This window comes from Nyctereutes procyonoides, unplaced genomic scaffold, assembly GCF_905146905.1.
Source record: "Nyctereutes procyonoides isolate TBG_1078 unplaced genomic scaffold, NYPRO_anot_genome, whole genome shotgun sequence".
NCBI classification, from domain to species: Eukaryota; Metazoa; Chordata; class Mammalia; order Carnivora; family Canidae; genus Nyctereutes; species Nyctereutes procyonoides.
In genome coordinates this window covers 5,558,991-5,572,330 of record NW_026575126.1, presented here as the reverse complement: position 1 = coordinate 5,572,330, position 13,340 = coordinate 5,558,991, and the positions used below count along the sequence as shown (strand labels likewise).

At 34.3% G+C, this 13,340-nt stretch overlaps 1 protein-coding gene across 1 annotated transcript in view; it reads right to left on the bottom strand.

Moving 5' to 3' along the window:
* TNNI3K (TNNI3 interacting kinase) overlaps positions 1-13,254 on the bottom strand; it is a 289,215-nt gene extending 275,961 nt beyond the window's left edge. Inside the window, 3 exon segments of the mRNA XM_055341198.1 lie at positions 791-876; positions 12,475-12,583; positions 13,146-13,254. Of these exon segments, the coding sequence (XP_055197173.1) occupies positions 791-876; positions 12,475-12,583; positions 13,146-13,185 (235 nt within the window). The 5' untranslated portion in view covers positions 13,186-13,254.
* Positions 13,255-13,340: the final 86 nt, after the last annotated feature.

Genomic DNA, 13,340 nt, shown 5'->3' with positions numbered 1-13,340 from the left:
AAAAGCTTAGATAGAAATCTAGTTGTACAGGATGTCTCAGAACATTATTAGCAATAGAGTTTATTTAGATTAAAGAAATCTGGAAGAAATGACTAAGGTTGAGAAAGCATGTTTAAATTTGGGAGGAAGATCTGTGAAGCAGATCCTGCTTAGTTTGGGAGGAATGGTTAAGAAATATGATTAGAGTCAGTATTTCTGCATTAGGGTTTTCTTTAAAAACCTGAGTTCAATGAATAGTAGTTGGTATTAACAAAGTTAATATTAATCATTCGTTATTTAATAAATTGATTAAGTATCTACCATATGACCGTACTTGGGATTCATTAAGGAACAAAATAAAACAGAATGTGAGCCAAATCAAACTCTTCCTTTTGATCAATCTTCACTTTGAGATTTTCATCTTTGGCATTTATCTTACCTTACACATATTTTACTACAGATTGTAAAGCAATTGCAATGTGTTATTTTAGGGAATGCTTTAAGTGCTTCTGAATTTAACCTAGTCTCTGACTGGCATGGCCAATACTGAAAAATGATTTTTTTTTTTCCAAGCAAATTAAGTGACTTGGTTCAGCATAGGAACACAATGCAACCTAAAGTCAGAGCTAAATCAATTGGAACATCTGCCTGGTAGTTACTGCTTCAACTGAAGGTTTTCAGGGTTTTAGGGATAAAGCAAAAAAGAAAATTGAGCATGAATAGAATTGTCCTTTGGACTATTCAGCAACTAAAATAATTGATCACATAGACATATAACTAGTTTATGAAGTATTGGGTTTCAAGCACTCACCTCCACATATGCAACATAGATGAAGTAGAGACAGCCCATTTTCTGTGCGGTAATTTAAGTTGACTTTACTGAAGGCATCATCAGAGCTGAAAAAAATTTTTTCATGTGATCAAAAATTTCACCTTTTAGTTTATTAATTTTCACTTCAAAAACTATAAAAGGGAATCATGTTATTATAAATTCAGAAATATATCTTTTCTAGGGTTTTGATGTACCTAGAAAAAGAATTTTGAAAATGTATCCATATGAAGAATAATTTAAGTCCAGAGAAAGTAATTTGAAAGTTTGAGAGACCAAGTTTAAATTAATGACTGGTGTGCAGTTTTGTGTTCTACGTATAATTCAAACTTTCCAAGGCAACTTTATGAAATAAAACTTATGTATAATAGAAACATTATAGAAAACAGACATTTGAAAGTAAACTCATTCACATTCAGAATTTCACCTCACATTTATGGAGAAATTCAAGAAATCTCTCCAAAAAGGAAAAAAAACAAAAACCAAAAACAAAACGTAGAATTTGATGAGAGATTGAAGAGAGGAATATAATCCCGATGTTTTACAAATTCTGCCTGAAGCAAAGTTTCCTTGTACTCTGACAGGGTCAGATTTCACAGATAAAGAAGGTCTAAACTCTGATCAGGTACTATGATACAATCCCTGGAGGAGAGGAGTGTTAGTGATTCAATTAGTAAAATCCTTGACTTTGTCTGAACAAAGACCATTGCCCCAGGAGGGCCCCAGAGAGCCACAGGTAGCCTTGGAAAAGGAATGTCAAACTGAAATTCCTGACCTCTTCAAGTCCTTCGTACTCCCAGGGCATTTTTCAGTAGAAATGAGATCATATCCTTGGCCTCCCAGGTCAATTTCATGCTGCTTCCTGCCTATTTAAATCTCCAGCAGCTTTAGTGAGATATCATAGTCTTTGGGAGTGAGCCTTCCATATCATTTGTAAAGTACTTACACTTGAAAGGTACTAAAATTCAGGACATTATCATCATGGCACCCAGTTAAGCACTTCAAAAGCTCTTGGAATATTTAAAATACAAAAGAAAAGGTGCTATTGCCAGGGCGCTGCTAAAATGAGAAAACCTCTAAATCTAGGGACATTGAAGGATCTCAATGAAAAGCTTTCAGTAGCAAGGGCAAGCCCAGTGGTTTGTTTTCAGAGAACATTCTAGAACTTCCCTATCCTCATAACCTTCTTGCTTTCCCTGTTCAACTTTTCAGCGGCAAAGTCCACAGACATGCTTATTCATATTGAGAAATATACCTCAACTTGCTTTGGAATGCTATATGTAGAAGTACAATAACTCAGTCATCTTTACACATGTTAATATAAGAGAGCAAGGAGACAAGGAATTTGGGAAAAATAGGTAAGAGTTTAATTCACTCCTTTCTGTACTTTTCCCTAGTTCAATGAAATATGTAAAAAAACAAAACAAAACAAAACAAAAAACAAAAATTCTGATGAAAATACTACTGTTTTAAACGTCTATTGAAAATGAACCTAATTGTAAATGGTATACCTATTTTATGGTATGTGCATTAACTTCACAAAATAACATGGTTCTTGGAAATGTGTGGCCTTGGCCTGAGCCAGGCTTCTAAACCCTTATAGCCAATTGTATTACAGATGTCTTGGAGAAATTAAACTTAATAGGTAGTACTAAACAAAGTGCACTCAGCAGCTCAGACTTACAAGTGCATTCACAGAGGTCTTCTCTGTGGTTATGATTTCAAATAGTACAGGTTTTCTGAAGAGCTGAACTCTGCTTTTAAAGCTCGGCAGATGGGATTTTTCTCTTAAGGTTTGTAGGAAATCAGTGTCCATAAATAAAAAATATAAAAAAAAGGAAAGAAAATTGTGACTAGCACTTGAAAATGTTGATTGACAATGATTTGGAAACTGTGAGCTGCATTGCCTTTTCTTTCTTGGTCCTTCCATTACCCAGCAGTGAAAACACACAATAAGATCAAAAGACAGAAAACAAAGTATTGCATGGGGAAGGAAAGGGAAGCTTCTGTTAAATGTAAAGAAATATGTAACCTTCAGCCTAAAAGAAGAGGGAAAGAAGTACCTTTTGGGCTAACTATAATGAACTTAATGGCAAACGCTGAAAGAGGAGGCTTGGGGGCTTCTCTGTAGCAAAAAACCCTTGAGAAAATTAGTTTTTCAATGTGTATCTCTAATATTATATAGCAATATCTGCCATCTTTTGATGTTTTAAAAGTGGAATCATTTCAGCAGTGTAGGTAATCCTTGGCAGCTATTTGCACCAGGATTGAAATCCTATCCTGCTTCTACCTTTTAAGTAGTCTTTTTTCCCCCTCCTCTCCAATTTGGACAAGTTGTTAAACCTCCTCAAGCTGTAATTTCTTCAGTTATAAAGTGATTAAAATAATACGTAGAGATTATATTGTTGTGAAGAATACACGAGTTTGGGGCTTCCTGTAGTACCTAGCACATATGTTATCAATAAATGGTTATTTTATTATTATTATATTATTAACAAGATCACTGAATGTACAACTTCCCCTGCACAGTCTAAATCTTGGGAGAGTTTTAGCACAGTTTTCAAACTAAGTTTGACCTTCTTCAATCTCTCACATTTGACAACCTGTAAAATTTCCTGATTTTGACAATTCTATAGATGTAAGTATTTAATGCTCATGGTGACTCTCATTCGGGCTCCTAGAAAATGTCTGACCTTGTCTTCATACACTCTTAAAAATGATTACCAAGTTGGCTGTTGTGACACCTAGCACCTCTCAGTGATTCAGAACAACTACTAGAATCACAATCTTGTAATATAAGTCCAGAGCATCATGTCAATGGTAAGGCTATTTTCAACACTGGAGATACTAAAACAAAAAAAGAGGAAGAAAACAGGAGATCTTGAAAATCCAAACGGGAACAAAAAAATTACACTGAAAAGTTTTATGAGAAGACATATTCAGTTGCTTTCTTATTCCATGATCTAACGTTGATGATGTGTTCAAACAGTCTGGCACCACATCTACTAAACACCAACTGTGTGCTCCACCTCTGTTCTTAATAATCATGTTCTCAACATCTACTTCCTATGAACTACTCACTATTCCTGGATCCTTTAAGTGCATCAGTGCTGGGAAAATGCATGCTAGATAGAATTCTGCAACTGATCTCAGCATTAGTCCTGGTCCTGGTCTCTAATGCCCCAATCAGCTCTGCAAAGAGAGTAAACGCTGAATAAACAGAAAATACAAGGTGCTAAAATGTATTGCTTTATCTAAAATAAGAACAACCCTAAATGAATACCTATTGTTTACTAAAGTAAAATTGAAAGCATGAATTATATTAGTGACTTTCTGTTCAATAATCAATTCTTAGCTCACTGAATCTTAAAGTAGACTTGACCATCCATACGTAACTCAGTATGGAGTCCTAAAGAGCTCCTTGCTCAAAACTAAACTATTGCCTGTTGTTTTTGTTCTTCTCTTGAATTATATCCTCCTTGAACTCATGCAACTTCTATTAATGCCAACAAAATGAATCAACTGAAAATAGGCTCCCACAATATTTGGCAGTCAAGTGCAATTTTAATAGTACAATTTTTATCTTAACTTTAATAACTGGAATGTAATTTTTTTAATGAGAGTTACTCTGGGGCTATATTTGAATCCTAATTCTCACTTCCCATTAACTTCTAGTCAAATGTTTCTGTTTTGAAACATGTAATTAAAATATTCAAGGTTTTAATGCAATCATTCCTAGGAGAGATATTTCATATTCTCTTCTTTTGCCTCTTCTAAAGGAACTGTGTATGTCAAATTCGCTGTCAATTGAACATCACTTATGTATTCTAATACCCTAAGCTCAATTTATTTTTTAATTTTCCCTTACATTTTTCATCACCTGCCATGCCATACTGTAACTTAACATATCCTAATGAGTTCATAGTGCTTGCTAGGGTATGGATGAAGTTCCTAATTAAAATGAAGTCACTATTATGAATATATTTCTAACAGTAAATTCTGTCCTTAATCATTAAAAATGGTAGTTCTGTACCCAAAGGTTACTTTCTTTCTTGTAGCATAATGAACTCTTTTCTTAGCCTTTACCTTTTATTCAGGAAAGTATGCAGTTTTGTGATCCAATTAAACTTCTTTCTCATGACCTCACCCTTTCAAGAAAGTATCTGACATGATCACAATTGGAAACTAATTAAAATGTAACATTTGAACATTTGGCCAAAAATAACATACTACTGTCCAAAATATTCTGAAAGGTGGATGCATTTTATAGATTAATTCTTGTGCTGAAATTTAGGGAAAGACCAAGAAGGTTGCAAGAAGAAAAGGATTTGTTATAGATCAACTACTTTTCCAAACTGATAATTTAGGTTTTTAAATGGCTGATTATAAATTCGTTTTTGTTTGTTTTATTGAACTTCAAATTAGTTAACATATAGTGTATTACTAATTTCAGGAGTACAATTTTGTGATTCATCAGTTGCATAAAACACCCCATTTTCATTACATCAAGTGCCCTCCTGAATGCCCATCACCCAATTACTCCATCCCCCTTCCTATATCCCCACTAGCAATCCTCAGTTTGTTCTCTATAGTTAAGAGTCTCTTATTGTTTGTCTTCCTCTCTGTTTTTATCTTAGTTTATTTACCTTCTCTTCCCCTATGTTCATCTGTTTTGTTTCTTAAATTCCTCAAATGAGGGAAGTCATTTGGCATTTGTCTCTGACTGACTTATTTCACTTAGATAACACCTTCTGGTTCCATCCATATCATTGCAAATGGCAATTTTTTATTCTTTTTTATGGCTGAGCAACATTCCATATATATTCCATATATATTCCATGAATATATATTCATCAGTGGTGGACATCTGGGCTCTTTCCACATTTTGGCTATTATGGATAGTGTTGCTATTAACATTGGGGTGCATGTGCCCCTTTGAATCACTATTTTTATATCCTTTGGGTAAATACCTAGTAGTGCAATTGCTGTGTCATAGGGTAACTCTATTTTTAACTTTTTGAGGAAACTTCATACTGTTTTCCAGAGAGTTGGCCCAGTTTGCATTCCCACCAACAGTGGAAGAGGGTTTCCCTTTCTCTGCATCCTTGCCAACATCCTTTTTTTCCCACGTTAATTTTAGCCATTCTGACATGTGTGAGGTGGTATCCTATAGTGGTTTTGATTTGTATTTTCTAATGGTAAGTGATGTTGAGCATTTTTTCATGTGTCTGTTAGGCATTTGTATGTCTTCTTTGGAAAAATGTCTGTTCATGTCTTCTGCCAATTTCCTGACTAGATTTTTTACTTTTTGGGTGTTAAGTTTGAAAGTTCTTTATAGATTTTAGATACTAGTCCTCTATCCAATATGTCATTTGCAAATGTCTTCTCCCATTCTGTAGGTTGCCTTTTAGTTTTGTTGATTGTTTCCTTTGCTGTGCAGAAGCTTTTTTATCTTGATGAAGTCCCAATAGTTCATTTTTGCTTTTGCTTCCCTTGCCTTCACAGATGTGTCTAGAAGAAGTTCTTGTGGCCAAGGTCAAAGAGGTTGCTGCCCGTGTTCTCCTCTAGGATTTTGATGGATTCTTGCCTTACCTTTAAGTCTTTTCGTCCATTTTGAATTTATCTTTGTGTATAGTGTAAGAGATTGGTCCAGTTTCATTCTTCTGCATGTGGCTCTCCAGTTTTCTGAAACACCACTTACTGAAGAGACTGTCCTTTTTCCAGTAGATATTCTTTCCTGTTTTGTCAAAGATGAGTTGACCATAGAGTTGAAGGTCCATTTCTGGGTTCTCTCTTCTGTTCTATTGATCACTATGCCTGTTTTTGTGCCAGTACCATGCTGTCTTGATGATTATAACTGTGTCATACATCTGAAGTCCAGAATTGTGATGCTTACAGCTTATCCTTTATTTTACTAATGTACTTTTTCACATTGATTGATTTATGGATGTTGAACCACCCTCACAGCCCAGGAAAAAATTCCACTTGGTCATGATGAATAATCCTTTTAATGTACTATTGGGTCTAATTAGCAGTATCTTGTTGAGAAGTTTTGCACCTATGTTCATCAGGGATATTGTTCTATAATTCTCCTTGTTAGTAGAGTCTTTTTCTGATTTTGGAATCAAGGTAATGTCGACCTCATAGAATGAATTTGGAAGTTTTATTTCCATTTCTATTCTGTGGAACAGTTTCAGAAGAATAGGTATTAATTCTTCTTTAAATGTCTAGAATTCCTCTGGGAAGGCATCTGGCCCTGGACTCTTGTTTTTTTGGGAGATGTTTTATTATCAATTCTATTTCTTTGGTGGTTGTGGGTCTGGTCAGATTTTCTATTTCTTCCTGTTTCTGTTTTGGTAGTATATGTGTTTCTAGGAATTTATCCATTTCTTCCAGATTGCCTAATTTGTTTGCATATAGTTTTCTCTTATAATAATTTGTATTTCTTCAGCGTTGATTGTGATCTCTTCTCTTTCATTAATGATTTTATTTATTTGGTTCCTTTCTCTTTTCTTTTGGTAAGCCTGGGTAGGGATTGTCAATCTTGTTAATTCTTTCAATGAACCAGTTCCTAGATTCATTGATCTGTTCTACTGTTTATGTGATTTCTATATCATTGATTTCTGCCCTAATCTTTATTATTTCCTTTCTCCTGATAGATTTAGTCTTCATTTGTTCTTTTTTCAGCTCCTTAATTTGTACAGTTAGATTTTGTATTTGAGAATTTTCTTGATTCTTGAGGAAGGCCTGTTACTGCTATGTACTTCCTTCTTAGCACTGCCTTTTCTGCAACCCAAAGATTTTTAACTGATGCTTTTATTTTCATTTGCTTCCATGTATTTTTAAACTTCTTCTTTAATTTCCTGGTTGACCCATTCATTCTTTAGTAGGACATTCTTTAACCTCCATGTATTTGTGGTCCTTCTAAATTTCTTATGGTTGACTTTGTTTCATAGCATTGTAGTCTGAAAATATGCATGGTATGATCTCAATCTTTTTGTACTGGTTGAGTCCTGATTTGTGACCCAGGATATGATCAATCCTGGGAAATGTTCCATGTTCACTAATTTGACTAGCTGCATTTTCTTTAGATATAAAATGGCAAGGGCAATGAATGCCTACCCCAGAGGTTGTTAACATAAACAATGATGATTAGTTTTTACTAACATCTTTTGTGTGTGTTTACCATGTGCCAATCACTGTGCTAAAGCACTTTATGCATATACAGTTAGGATTCTAGAAGCTAATGTGTATTAAAATACCTAGTAGTATGCTGTATATGGTAGACACTAAGTTGTTAGTTTTCCTTTCCAGTGCTATATAAATAAATATTACAAATAAACACAAATATAAATAAAGCTAAATAAGACAAAGAAGCTGCCTTTAGTGAACACATATACTAGTGGTTTAACAGACCTGTAAATGGATTAAATAACACCTCATAGTAAGAGCTATTATACTGATAAACAAAGATTAGGGAAAGCACAAAGGAGGAAATACAGACAATGGCATTCCAATGTAGCACTTCTGGTTCTCCTTCTTCCATTTTCTCTTTTTCTTCATCTCTTCCTATGTTTCATCTGTTTCAACACATATCCAAAATTATGAGTGAATGCAACTTTATTGTGGAAGATGAGAGAATACTCCATTTCCATCTTCCTTCTTTACCTATCAAGCTTTCATCCCAAAGCTGCTATATATTGGCCTAGGAAACATAATGGTTTAGTTCTTCTTATCATTTTAAAATTTATTACTATCTTGCTGTATACCATATTTGGGTGAAGCCTATACTGGGAGATAATCTGTGTGAGCCAACAGAAGCCTACGTGCACAATGGTGTGAAAATCTCTTTTAATGAATGGAATTAGAATCTACCTTGAATCCCATAAAGAAATTTATTGGCGGGATCCCTGGGGGGCGCAGCGGTTTGGCGCCTGCCTTTGGCCCAGGGCACAATCCTGGAGACCCAGGATCGAATCCCATGTCGGGCTCCCGGTGCATGGAGCCTGCTTCTCCCTCTGCCTGTGTCTCTGCCTCTCTCTCTCTCTCTCTCTCTCTCTCTCTCTGTGACTATCATAAATAAATAAAAGAAAATTAAAAAAAAAGAAATTTATTGGCAAGTAAAAACAAATAAAAACTCCAAATATCTGCTAAATCCATGTTTATACCAGTGATCCTCCACCTGTGACTCTGGTGTCAAATGCTTCTTTTTGGACATCTTATATCATTTTCCTCTTGTCTACATGTTTAGAGAAAGCCTGATGTCATGAGGCATAACACAGTTGTTTATCACGGAAGTATTCCTTGCATTATATAAGGCATGGGTAAAAATGAGAGAGAAAAAGATTCTAACATTTATTTAACATCCAAAATGTTCTAGATTCTCAAATGTGATCTCATACAACATTATGTTTAATATTCCCAAATGCCTTAAAATTTTGATGAGTCAACGGGTAAGACAATTTATATTCTCAGCACCCCATTCTTTTCTTTCCTTGTCATCCATCATTTTATTCTAGAGAAAAGAAAAACCCTCAGACCTTTGCCCTAGGCATGACTGACTTTCTTTCCCAATGATGCAATCTGTCTTGATGGAATGAGACAGAGTACTCTATTTATGTTTGTTTGTTTGCTTACCTCCTTGAATCTCTGTAGGCCATACTAGTTGCCTGCTTTCTGTTCTCATGTTTCTCATCCCTTTACCAATATCACCTGAGGCAGAGTTTTCACTGCAACTTGAATATCTTTCTAGAAGTAGTTTTTAAACTTTAACAGAAGTATCATTTTAGCATGCAAAAGTATTACCTAAGGAGCTTATTATAAATTCAGGTTCTGGAAGTCATCTCCAGAGATTCTGATTCATTTGATATGGGCTGGAATCACGGAATCTAAAATTTTAGCAAGCACTGCTGGTTACTCTCTTGTGGAAGGTTCCTAGCCCTTGGAGAAACATGAGTCTAGGCTAGCGGTAATCCTCTCCTCAGCTTCATTATTATTGCTTTTGGCTAATGGGACATTTCTGTCACTTCCTTAACAGCTTCAATGCCAGGCTATCAGTCTTCTTCCCCATAAAATGCCCTACTATTATTCTTAGGGAATTTCACATCCATTTTGATGAGCCTTCTAGTACTGTAGCCAAATCCCTTTTGATCACAATCTTTAAAAGATATATTTCAGATTTTGGCATCATCCTGAATTGTTCTAACATTTTATATTTTTACTTTTGAAAACATCCTGTTCATATTAAAACATTTAATCCTAGCTTTCTTGCTTCCTAATTTTTAATAAACTATTTGTTATTTCCAGTAGGTAACAGTCTTCAGTCTTTCTAACTGCCCTTATTTATCCAATCACGATAATAGAAACTTTCAATTATTCCATGCCTACTGTGTGTTAGGCCCTCTAGTCAGCATTTAATTGACATCATTTTGCAAATATCCCATGAGGTTGTTATTATTAATTTCATTTTACAGATGCAAACAAGCCTCGGAGAGATTAAATAATATATCCAAGGATACATAGTTTGTAAATAAAAGAAACTGGGTTTAAAACTATGCTTGTATCACTGTAAACCGTTATACTGACTGGTATTACTTTCTTACTCAACTTAGATAAAATGATCAAGACATTAGTTTTTCTTGGCTCCTCCAGACTTTCCATGGTACTCATCCATTCTTGCCTATATATCTTTACTTAAGTATGCCTTTTATGTAGAATGCTTTTTAAAATTGATGAATAAATCAAGCCCTCCAAATCTTTTTTTTATTTGAAACTATTTTATTTTTCTTTCCATTTCTCACTTGTAGACTGTCCTCTGTGAGATATTTATATATGTCTTTCCCCTAAACTGGATTATAAACTTCTGGAACACGAACAGTGTGTAGGAAGTGTAGGAAGACTTCTCTCTATGGAGTCAGGCTGACCTTGCCATAAATCAGAGTTCCAGCACTTACTGATCATATGATCTTGATAAGATACAACGTCTTTAGTCCTTAATTTATCATCCATCAGGATTCATATTTACCAGACAGAGTCACGGTGAAAATTACCCAATGTCTTATATATGATGAGTCTGGAATAACAACTTGAATATAGTTGGCACAATACATTCTGAACTATAGTCTCCCTGACACTATTTCTTGCTTCTCATCCCAATATTAATTAGTAAAAAAGAGGTCAGATTTCTTGAGACAGTGGAAATGTAGGAAAAGTCAGCTATAGCAAGACCTATTAAAACAATGGTCTGTTGTTGAGGGAGTATAAGAAAAAACTTACATCTCAACCCCATTGTCAAGCTTAATCCTTAAAAGGGATATGTCCATTTAAATTAGCCTTGACATACTTGCACAGTATGTCTTAAATTAAAAACATAAATTAATAAATGAAGTTTTGAATTCATGAAGTTGAAGAAAATATCTTCAGTTTAACCACATTTCATGCAGCATATTTATCTGAGTCAATAAGAGCTAGACAACTTATGATTAAGTTCTGCATTTTTATCTCTTTTACAGCAAAATAAATATGTATGTATAAATCTATTATACCAGTTCCAGTCAAATCTTTCCTGGAGTTTGAGATGTTTTCCCCATAACTGGTCATGTTCAAGTACTTGCCAAAGTCAGCCCAGGGTATCTCATCACTAGTATCAATGGTGATTTATCATTTTGGGCCAAATTAACACAGGGAATTAACTATTTCCCAAATTATAATCACTTGAAACCCACTGACAATTTCATGTAAACTGTATTATACATGAATAACTTTAATTGCCAGTTACATGAACTTTGCATATTTACTGTAGCTGAAATTTCTCATGGAAAATATGCCATTTGGCCACTGCTTCACACTTGTTTTCCAAGTGAAATAGAGGGAGTTCTTTGTCATGACTACATTAGATGAATAACTCAGGTAAAAGTCAACATAGCTAAGTGGCCTACATGGAACTTCTCCTTGGCCAGGCAGCTAACTTAAGCCAACCCTCTAAAATGCAACTAGTTTCTCAATGCCAGATTCCATTTCACCAGAACACTGTTTGTGTATATAAGGGTCCTGCCTCTCTTTTCTGAACATTTTGTGTCTTCCAAGGTTGTGACACTATGCTAGATTATTTTTCTCTTGATATCATGAACAAAACCCACAGAAAGCTTGAAGCCAGTATTACACATTGTTATATGATTGTTCAGGGGCAGAATGATAGTCAGTTCCATTAATGGGCAGCCTTTAAATGTGGAGAGACCAGAAGGTTTGTTAAAATTGGACTTACCCTAGTAGTTCAAAAAGAACAACATGGGCAATATTCTATCACCATTTGGGAAGAGAAGCCTTGCTTTTTGTTGCTGGCGTGGCCTACAAGAAAGATCTAATTCCAGGGAAGATTATTCAGACCAGCAACAGCTTGTATTCAAAAGTCAGCCCTTATTTGATTCTCTTTTTTATTTTTTTAACTTTAGCAATGGGAGCATGCAAATCATTTTTTAAGGAGATAAAATATTTGCATTTTATGGGCTATATGAATGGTCAAGAAGGGGTAACCTTATATTTTAGGACTTAACATGCCTAGAAATATCTGAGATTATATGGGTTGCATTTTTAAATATAGATGTATTTAAAAACAAGATAATTAATAAAGATATTCATACCAAAAATAATAACTCTGAGAACTTTACCTAAATATGTGCCTTAGTTCTGCAAGTTCTTTTTCTTCGATCTGCAGGTCATCTTCTAATCTTTCTATTATAATAACATAAGATTCACTGACTTTCTTCTTCCATTCATCTAGTAAAGAAAAACAAATGGGACAGAGTCATAGCTGTGTTTTACAAATATAGACACAGATCATAACATACAAGTAATTAAAACTCAGTCTCTTATTCTAAATTCTACAATATTTAAATTACTGATTGTGAGCTTAAAATGCAGATGCTTATAACTAAAATGCAATCATATTGAATTGTAGTAATTAAGAACCCATTTGATATTGAATAATATATTTACACAGAATATTTTTTACTTATTTCATTTGATTTTATTGCATTTTAATTATAGCAATCTCTAGATTCTAGACAAAAGTTTTTAGATTTCAAATGCCGGATATTTAAGATATAATTCTAAAATTTCTATTCATCAGTATTCCTAGGAACATTATACCTAACAACTAATATGCTTTTGTAAGAAATTTTCTATTTTCTCTAAAAATCCCTCAGAGAAAAATAATTTAAGTTCAGATAATCTTCTCAACAGTCATATCCTCCATGTAAAAATTAACAGTCCAATGAAATGTTAATTATCTGTAACTACTATTCAACCATGCTACATTTAAGGATACAAGAATAATTACCAGTACAAGTTTGGGTTGGTCTAGATTTATAATTTCCCATTTGTTAGAAGTTTCTTCTTTTTCCGAGTGCAGTTCCTCAGGTTACAAGATTCCAAGTTCAAGTGCAATGACAGTCCAGTTGAAAATACTTTGATAGTCTGGCTAAAAATAAGCCAAATGTCAAATGGAATGTCATGCAACAATGACAAAGAACAA